The sequence below is a fragment of the Heliconius melpomene genome, chromosome 5, assembly GCF_056956725.1.
Source record: "Heliconius melpomene rosina isolate 202511_hmr_F chromosome 5, ASM5695672v1, whole genome shotgun sequence".
Classification (NCBI taxonomy): domain Eukaryota; kingdom Metazoa; phylum Arthropoda; class Insecta; order Lepidoptera; family Nymphalidae; genus Heliconius; species Heliconius melpomene.
This window is the reverse complement of record NC_140393.1, coordinates 6359107-6369767: the sequence shown is the minus strand read 5'-3', so window position 1 is coordinate 6369767 and position 10661 is coordinate 6359107. Positions and strand designations below refer to the sequence as shown.

Here is a 10661-nt window from a genome sequence, read left to right as displayed (position 1 = left end):
TAACGTTATTGATTAAAATTAACAAAAAATAATAAGTAAACGTAAGTAAAGGAAATTATAAGTGCAAGACATAGAGACCATGTTCTCAAGTATTATCAAAATAAAGCATTTCCCACGTATAAACATATTGTATTGAAATGAAGCTATTCGCTTTGTACCAACTGTATGGCAAAAGAGATGAATTGAATTTAGCAATTTCGTTCTCAGGCTTACAAAAAAAAATAATAAGCGCGTGAAATTAACGTTAATATTGGGTAAGAAAAATAAATCTATTATATTATTATTTATTTACTTAATACTCACGAGTTATGAGATAAATTGATATCGAAAAAGTAAAGCAATAAAATTTTTCAATAGATACATTGTTTTTCAATTTTTACTCTGTCTTTCTTTGGAAACGCAAGTAACAAGTAAATATAAAAAAAAATATAAAAAAATATTTTATATATTAAATCAGCAAACATCAAATATTTCGTCATTCTAGATGTAACAAGATAAATTATGTTTATCTTAAATCTGACCTTACAAATAAAAATGTTGTAACAGTAATATCTATACTTAGAAGAATTCGTATAGTGCATGTATGTGTAAAACAAAACTTAATGTCACAATATGAAATTTCAAGTAAATATAAAAATTAAGTAAATAAGCCTAAGCTTTAGTATTTTGCCTTGTTCTATGGGTTTATTAGGAACCATAACACTTTATAGTTTATAACTCTGAATACTATCATTTACGTGCTACATTCTTTAATAAATCGATGTTTAGGTAACGTACCCCTGCGCCACGAAATTGTATACAGGTGGAAGAGGCAGCGCTCCTTTTATTGAAACTGCATATATGGTAAAATATTTCAAACCCAGAACTAAAGAAATTAATCAAGGTACCTCAACAGTTTGGACGTAGGATTTTTTTTTCATTTCACGATTTTAATCCATATCTGTATTTCGTGTGACGCACACATACGTGTACGACGTTGACGCTTTGACAGGTAAGTGTGTGCGTGTTTATGTTATACTTTACAAATGGCGTTTTATTTTAAAACGATAATTTTATTATTTATTTTGTTTGAAAAAATAACTTTTTCATTTTTGGAAATTATTTTTTTTCTGAATTATATTCGGCTTTTATAGAGTAGTTAAAACTGTGGTTTCATTTAAAGTGGTGCTGACAATTCCACCTGTATAACTAACTAACTATAACTAGGTATATAAATAATTTTTATTGCAGCCATAAACGTATTCTAACATATGCTGGCATGATAATAGTTATTATTATAAGAAAAATGAATAAGAACATGCGAGCGCTAGTTCTTTAACAACTCCAACTAGACCTTGATTCGGCTTTAACAGCGGTTTTAGGTCAAGAATCACGACCTGATATAAAACATTTATTGAATAATAAACTGGTCATTAACAGTGTAACTATAAAATAACTTGTATTAAAAGAGAACAATATGTTTCTTAGTATTTATTATATTGTTATTTTATTTATATTAAACAAATTATATTGTCTTATTTGCATAAAAATGATATATCATTAGATACTTATTTATATATATATATCTATACTTATAAAAAATCGTAACGGGTCGGTGTCTGTACATGGAACATAATTATGTAAGAAAAATTACTTGACCTTTATCAATGTAATAGAATCCAAAATAATTATTTTAAAATTTTTTTGCTGTTTATCTCTTTGTCTGTGCGTTTGTTCACGCGAATCTCAGAAACGGCTTAACTGATTTAAATGCAGTTTTCACTATTGGATTCTGACTCACTGAAGCTTCACTTAAAACTTAGTGTTTGTTTTAATACAATCAGTTTTCAAATAACAAAATAAGTCAATATAAAACTATTAGCTATCGGTGTGTGGATATAATCTTTAAAATGATAATGATAGTTACAGTAACTGTAGATAAATATTTTTTAGAAAAAAATATATACCCTAACAAAACAAACATATATTAATATGTTAAAATAATTACATTTTAAAGAAGGTAATAACATACCATTTAAATGGCATCAACAGACGGAAGTACGAGGGTATGACGGCGATGGGCTCGTTGGTGCGGATCGCTAGAATGACGCGGTCAGCTACCTCGTTCGAGCTCAAAGTTGGCACAAATCTGTAACGAATATTTATGATTGCCATAATATCTTATTGTATGTTTTTTTTTAACTTCACCAGGGAAGGCAGAGGGAACCTGGAAATCTAGTTTCCAGATATTGCGTTCCCATTAATACACATCCGTTCTCCACTATTCCCCGAATTCTTGAGGCATGGCATGTTGAGTGGCGGAACTCAACGTGTTTTGCTTTGTTACCAAAGCGGAAATTAAAATATTGAATATTTCATTTCCTCGAGTGGAAATCGAACCCACAACCTGTCGCGTTTACAATCACACCTTTGTGCTTGACAGGCCGCGTTTGAAACATACCTACTAATTATAAATAAATAAATAAAGTATTGTATTTTCCTAAAACACGAATGCCTCCAAAAAACTAAGAGATACCAGTCAAAAAAACTAACACAAACAAGTAGTTAGAAACAAGTTTAACAAAATTACCTTGAATTGACCTCCTCAAACATTCCCGTCGCTCGGATGAAGTAAGGGCATATGAGTGACGTGTGAACGCCCTTAGCCCCTTTGACCTCTAACTCTAGTCTTAGCGCCTCGTCGAAGCCACAAGCTGCTGACTTGGAGGAGCAGTAGTCCACCAGTTTAGCGACGCCAACGTGTCCAGCCATAGATGCAATGGTGACTATGTGGCCATCATTATGCTCAATCATTGCTGGTAAAAACGCTTTTACCGTCTGAAAATCATCAATAAATTTAGTCTGTATTACAAAAATGGAGAGAAATAATTATAAGTGATTTAATTTGTTATTATTTTCCTTCTCTTTTCTTATATCTAAATAATAGTAGGTATAATATACCTCAATTTATAAAGGTGAAGTTCTAGTGTAAAAGGAGGTGTATGACTGTAACGCGACAGTTTGTGGGTTCGATTCCCACTCCCCGGTAACTCAATACATAATGCCTCCAGAATTCGGCGGAAAATGAGGAACAGAGTGTCGTAACACTAGGTTCCTTCTTTTCTTTTCGTTCACAACCAAGCAAGCCAAGGGAGGTTGGTGAGCGAAGTAAGTAGGGGGTGGAATCGGTCTTTATATGTATATAATTTATTCTATGTAAATAAAACCCATTTAACACATATTAATCTTTAAATACTACACAAGTCTTCACAATGATGTCAATTTATTTTACGATCACGATATCTTAATATGAGTTTAATATAATAATGAATACATGCATATGTATAAGGAAATCCCACAATAAATAACAAATGATGTTATGGTATTACTTGTAATTTATTGAATTAAATACGATTAGTATCGATAAACCCAGTATGTGTAAAAGTTATTTATTATATTAGTAAGGAGGGGCTAGTCGTGGTGCAGGGGCAGAAACGACTGTAAGTGTGACAGCTTGTGGGTTCTGAGTTCATGTTCTCCCATTCAACACGCAATGCCACCAGAATTCGGAGGAAAGTCGGGAACCAAAGTATGTTAATGGAAACTAAGTGTCTTCCTATATATTTATTTTATAGTAATTTTGTATAAAGAATAATTAAAACGATAACGTTTTATGAAAATATTTATAAGTTTAATTAATTTTTTATACGAGTGTCGTAAAAGAGCACATAAAAATTTTAATCTTCCGAGCTGTTATTGACGTCATCTTAGTGGAGACGCTGACGTGACTGAACTAATTTATAATCTTATTAACTTTATATTTTGATCAATCGTGTTACAGGAAACAAGCGGCGTTAAGTTCCGCCACTCAATACGCAATGTCCCCAGAATTCGGCTGAAAGTGGGGAACGGAGTGTCTTAACACTAGACTCCCAGGTTTTCTCTGCCTATAGAAAATTTAAAAAAGCAACATTTCAAGCAAAGACGTAAATACAAATATTCTTTAAGTGTAATTAATATAATGAAATTTTTACAAACCCAAAAATGCGCCAAAATATTAACGTCGAAAGTTCTCTTGATAAGGTGATCGGGCGTATCCAGGAGGTACTGCCCGGAGACCACACCCGCATTGTTGATCAGCAGTGTTACCTGGGGCAAGGGATATTGGTATTAGGTATATATAAAATATCAAGGCCAGTCGTGGCACAAGGAAAAAAGGAACTCTTTAATATTTTCATTTCCTCAGTAATCAAGACGTTGAGTTTCGTTACTCAACACGCAATGCTTCTAGATTTCAGCGGAAAGCGGAGAACGGAGTGTCTTAACATAAAGTTTTCCTCTGCCTACCTTGCTATGATACTTGGTATGAGCTGGTTACAGTATAAAGCGTAAAAAATATATATTTATAATGGTAATATTATCTTACAAAACTACTTCAAACAAAAAATATTTAAAGAATTAATTTAAATAAAAGATTATTCTACTAACTCTATAACACGAAAAAACGTTATACTTATAGTATTTTTTTAAGTTATGATTTTATTGATCCCACTGAAATTAGTGCTATAATAAAGTTTATACGTCCAGAATGACTAAATTTAGATACATTTAAATTGAAGTAATCATAAATTTTATTATACATCATCTTAGAGCGCAAACCTGCTAACAACCTTTTAAGCAAATTATCAGGAGACAAAAAACGTCTTTAAAAAAACAAATATGTAAGATTCTTAGAGTATTTATATAATTTCGAAAATAGATACATAACGAGAAAATAAAAATAATAACATAACGTAGAAAAAAAATAATAAAATAAAAAAAAATGATAGTTCCATGTTAGGTAATGACCTCTAATAATTCAGTTAAATAACTAAGTTAACTAAATGATAGAAACTATTAATTTAAAATTAATATATTCAAAAGTAGAAATCTTTTTTTATAAACTAAGGTAAATTAATATCAAACTAGCATATACCAATTTTACCCTAAATGACAGAGTTCTGTAAATAATTTACCATTATTTTTTTTAATAATGATAGTAGTATAGTGGCAAATAATTTTAGGTTTTTGCCTAAAAATAGCTATTTTTTCCTTGACTCGAGCATTGTTGTTTCACGAGAATGGACGTAATCGTTTTAAGTATTAAAATTCGTGTATATTTTTTGCTTACTATCATTAATGGAAATTTACTTCTCGTTTATACATATATTTTTTGCTTAATATAATTAAAGCAAATATATGTTTTATTTATAAGAAGTTTAATAATACGATCGAAGTGAATACCTACGTGCATGTACCATAGAATATAAAAAATATAATAATTATTATTATTATTTATTTAGCAAAAAACTTCAGTACTTTTGTGAGAGTTTTTATGATTATCTAATTTTTTTAAAATAAGTTACTATCAATTTCGAAAGATATAGTCTCTAGAGATTTAACAGCTTTTGGTACTGAGTAAGCTAAACTGTTAGTGTTATAAGTATAGTGACGTATTCCTATTAAAAAAAACCTTATAAATTGTTATTTTTTACACAATAAATGAATAACTAAAGCTACTGTTATTTATATTTTTTCTATGTCCCCCTTTTTACGAAAGAATCCCGCTTTTTTACTTAAAACGCTTAAAAAACCCGCCTTTCCCCAAGCAATCTAGCAACGTTGGCTTAAGATCATATTCAAAAACTTTATCATTTAATATATTTCCTATTCTTTTATAATATTTGTATAACACATATAATTTTTGTATATTTAAAATTTTAGCAAAGATTTTTAGCCTGGTACACAAGCGCTGTTGACTCGACCGCACGCGGAGTTAAACATTGACATATATTGACATTCTTAAAATATATTTACACAATGCAAATTTACTCACCCTGCCCACTTCCTCGTCCACTTGCTTGGCGACCCGGTAAATGTCTTCTTTGCTGGCGAGGTCCACTATATACCCGTAGCATTTGCCACCTATACCTTTGACTAGTTTCACTGTATCTTCCAACCCTGGAATAAAATATATATTGTTAAATAAAATTTCATTTCTAAATCAAATGCTAATGAACTCTTAAATCGAGACAAGTCGTGCCCAGGCGTCGAGTTCTGCCCAACTAACCCAACACATAGTGCCCGCAGAATTCGGCAGAAAGTGGGGAAAGGAGTTTCCTAACACTAGGTTCCCACTGCCTACCCTGCTGTGTGAGGGATACAGCGGCAGCGTTAGGCTAAAAAAACACCAACTATCAATACTAGATTAGGTTACTAAAATAGTGATAAAAGTAGAAATAAATAATTTTATAATAATTAAAACAGCTTTACGCTGTATGCCCACTTTCAGCCGATTTTTTCGAGGCATTGCAGTCAGTGGCAGTGTTGAGTGACGGAAATTAACGCCGAGTTTTTGTTGCCAGATTAATGAAATGAAAATACTATTAATTATTTATTTTATTTATATATAATAATATTCAAACAAAGAAAACGTACAATAATAGTATACGTATGTATTAAAAGCTATTATTCCTTCATGTTCAATCATAATTTGCTTTGGAGCCTTCAACATGTCCGAGAACAAAATGAAACAACGGTGTAGCTCATCTCAGGGTCAGTTCTTGACTGTGAGAGTCGGGATTAGTATATTATTAATACGAGTATACCAATTTTGTTGTTCGTCCCAACCATGCCAATTTTACTGGTATAGTATTATAAATAACTAGCGGACGCGCGCAGCTTCGCTTGCTTATTTAGGGGTGAATTCTAATAAACCACGAAACATGTGTTCAATGAAATATTTTTAAGAGTCTAAATTTAAAAGTTTATTAAAATCGGTGGCGGTTTAAAGATTTTTCCATACAAACTTTCAACCCCTTATTTGCACCCTTAGGGAGTGAATTCTAGAAAACGATGAAACACGTGTTCAATTAAATACTTTTAAAAATCTAAATTTCAAATTTTCTAAAAATCGGTGCCGATTTAATTTTTTTTCCATACAAACTTTCATCCCCTATTTCACCCCTTTAAGGTTAAAATTTTTCAAAATCCCTTCTTAGTGGATGTCCAGATTACGAAAGTAAACATCTCTCCAAATTTTACGTTTCTACCATCAGCGGTTACGGCTGTGCGTGCGTCTTACCTCAGTCAGTGAGGACAAGTCCTTTTATATATATAGATAATATATAATACTATAGAAGTAAGTACTATAGGAGTAAGTAACATTATTTGTTCACTATAATACGATATTTCAATAGTAGAAACAAATAATACTTGTTATAATGCATCTTTTACGCTCTAATAAGCTTTGAGTCATAATTTAAGTCGTAGTAAGGACTAAAACATTGGACTCGAATAAAATAGTTAATATAAATGTTTAAACCGCCGGTCGGTCGGTTGTTGCCGGAAAATGGGGTCACGAGGTTCCCAGGTTCCATCTGCATAGGCTGCTATGTGCAGGACTGGTTAAAAGTATTGAAATGTTTTGATTGACATTTCAATTCGACAAAAAAACATCTTTCCAAAGAAATGTTGTTATACAAAATAAACAACACACGAACATGTCTATTCTTATGTCAATTTTTGAGTATCTTTTAGAGGCAAAAAGAGAAAGTTATGATAACATCAGTATAATAAAATTTTACACGCAGACTTTCTTTTCGCATTTTTAGCACAAGTTTTGTTTCTTATGTATTCTCTACATTCTGATTTTAAATCATTCTTTATGGGAAATAAAGAAAATTATTAAATAAAATTAAATTGATAATTAATAAAAGATTTATGAAGAGGAACTGAGCGGTAAGAGAAGTAGGGGAGACCTTTATAACCTCAGAAACATAGTATCAAAGATACTGGAGGAAGTTCAGGTCATTTAAAAAAATGAGAATCCCTCGGAGGAAAGAGGTATGTAGAGACAGTAACGTTTGGCGCTCCGTTTTCTCTGACTACCCTGCTAGAGATATAACGTGAACCTTGATTGATATTAAGAATTTACACAATATAAATGTTTTACTATTGTAATTAAGTCAATCAATTGTAAATATTTTATAAGAAGATAAATATATAATCTGTAAGCTATTAATTTATTGAATAAAATTATTTATTAATAATAATAAATACAACTAGAGTATTAAACCAAGACATACTAATGTGAATTTAATGTTAATAACTGATATTATCATAAATATTAACATAAAAAATAAATCCATCAAAAGGAATCTCTCACATTAAGCCAAGTGAAAATATTAATCGTTTAAAAGGTAAACAAGGAACATTCCTACCTACCTCACTTTATACTTTACACCTTGTTCTTCATACGAGAAGTGATATGTGCTCAACTGGCACGCTCGGAACGCCGTAATAAAAGAACCATATCATACCATTCTTTATACCTATCACGTAAAACTACTTTCAATACCTTTATTCACCATTTTTATTGCGTAAATAATTTTCTTCGACTGTAAAACGGAGTAAATTATTCCTTGACATTTAAACATAATTGCATTTAACCTTATTTGTTGCAGGAAAAAAAATAAATTTATTATGACTTTAACTTATCAATTCTTGTTTAATTAAAAATTCTGCTTTAATTAAAAAATACTCTGTCGTCCGTCTGTCAATACTATGTAAGTATCTCGAGTTCGCGTGGAGGTGGCAAGCTGAAATTAACAACAAATATTCAATTTTATGGTTCCTTGGGGCAGAGAAAAAAAAATTTCTAAATAAATCGCCAATGAGAATTTACAAGTAAGAACTTACAATAAAAATAAAGGATGAATTGATCCGAATACTGAAGATTTATCTAACCAGAGAAAAAATGAGTACATACTAAAATTTGTAGGTGTTCGTATAATTTAGTTGACTTACAATTCTGAAAATGATATGAAAACCTCCGGTGAGGCCGACTCGCACTTAACAAGATTTTTGTTTCTTTATAAACTTTTATAATATTTATTATAGATGTATATTAATTAGCTTTATTATTCTTAATGTTAATTTAAAGAGACAATATGTTGACTTTTGTATAAACAATTAGATGATTTCACCAATAGCGTGTGGTCGCAGCCTTGAGCCTCGGAGGAAGCGATCGAAAAGAAACTCATTGTTGATTATTGCAGGATTACGATATACTGATTGAAGTTTAAAACTGTGTTTAGACTTTTATTTTACCAGCGAAATTTGACAAATAACATGGAGGCTCATGCCTTGAGTAGAGTCGTGACGAGTGAGGGCAAGGTTTCCTTTTTACAAAAAAGGAGGAAGTTGACAATCATCTATTTTTCTGGTGTTTTCCGTGTAGAAAGGACTAATTTCACGAATCTACGCTACGTTATTCCTGCTTGCATTGACTCACAATGGAGCCAGCAGGTCCTGTAAGAGTCGTTTCCGATGAACATTCTTCTACATACATATATAATTATAAGTACATATATATATTATACAGTACTATAAATAAATAAAAAATATATATAGTAAGTACACTATAGAACAATTCAACAATGCCGTGAGAGTGTTGAAAGTAATTAGGTAACAAACGAGTACGTGTGTATTTTGTAGGCAATTTTGTCGTAACCATCTACACTTGACCGTACACACTTGAAAGTGTTCATTGAATTACACCAATTATCGGAATCCAGTTCACCTTGAATGATCATTATTATGTTTTTCTGTTGAAATTAAGTAATTTAAAATTTCCATTATTAAAATTAAGTATGTATTAATTGATTCGTACATACTGTGGAGAAGGCCGGTAGTACTACTTTAGGCCGCCAACAATGATTGTTTTATTAAAATTTATCTATATATTATATAGAATTAAAATATTAAATATTTCATTTGCTCGAGTGGGAATCGAACCCACTGCACTGTCACGTTTCCAGTCACCCTTTGCCACGACAGCTCTCTTATCTATATATATATAAAATCGAAAGGTCATTCACTCATCACGAAATGTCAGAAACTACATGTGCTAGGAATCTCAAATTTTGCATAGGAGTTACTTATAGGACGTAGGTGCTCGCTAAGACGGGAATTTGCAATATTCGACTTCTAAGGGGTTGTTTTTGGGGTTGAAAGTTTGTATGAAACTTCGATACTAATGACATTTGTCTTTGTCATTCGTTACTAAATGCTAGGAGTCTCAAATTTTGCATAGACGTCACTAGGACGTAGCCATGGAGACAGAAATTAATAATAACATAATTCACGCGGGTGAAACCGCGAGCGGGCCGCTAGTTGTATATATATCTAAAACTTATTATACCCATCCTATATAACACGGCTAAGAAGATATTATTATTTAAATTCACAATTAATAACATCGATTTGTTGATGTCTGTAGAGAGATTTAATATTAGACACTTCGAGCGATCCCTTCAAAGCAATCCTTTGATCAATCACTGTCGAGAATAACCTTAAGGCTGTATGCATTATATTACATCCATCAATGTTATTTTCCAATTCCAAATCGAAATAACTGATTAGTAAAATTTGATGGAAATTTTAATTTTATTTTAAATATCATGTTATATTTAAATATATTATTCCGTGGGATTGATAGAGATAGTCTGTCTGTTGTTTTATTTTTATTTTATTTACATATATGTATATGGAGGCTATCTATGGAGACCAGTTAATGGGCATGGGCACAAACGTGTGGCTGAAAGCGCTTCAGGTTTTGGGTTCGATTGCCATTCGAGAAA

At 31.3% G+C, this 10661-nt stretch overlaps 1 protein-coding gene across 3 annotated transcripts in view; it reads right to left on the bottom strand.

The window, feature by feature from the left end:
• LOC146539073 (estradiol 17-beta-dehydrogenase 11-like) overlaps nt 1-10661 on the bottom strand; it is a 57856-nt gene that overhangs the window by 2224 nt on the left and 44971 nt on the right. For all 3 annotated transcript variants that reach the window (XM_085185274.1, XM_085185272.1, XM_085185273.1), the window contains exons 3-6: nt 5855-5979; nt 4018-4128; nt 2570-2817; nt 2012-2128 (exon numbers count right to left, since the gene is read on the bottom strand). In XM_085185274.1, the coding sequence (XP_085041400.1) occupies nt 2012-2128; nt 2570-2817; nt 4018-4128; nt 5855-5979 (601 nt within the window). The remainder of the gene's footprint in view (nt 1-2011; nt 2129-2569; nt 2818-4017; nt 4129-5854; nt 5980-10661) is intronic.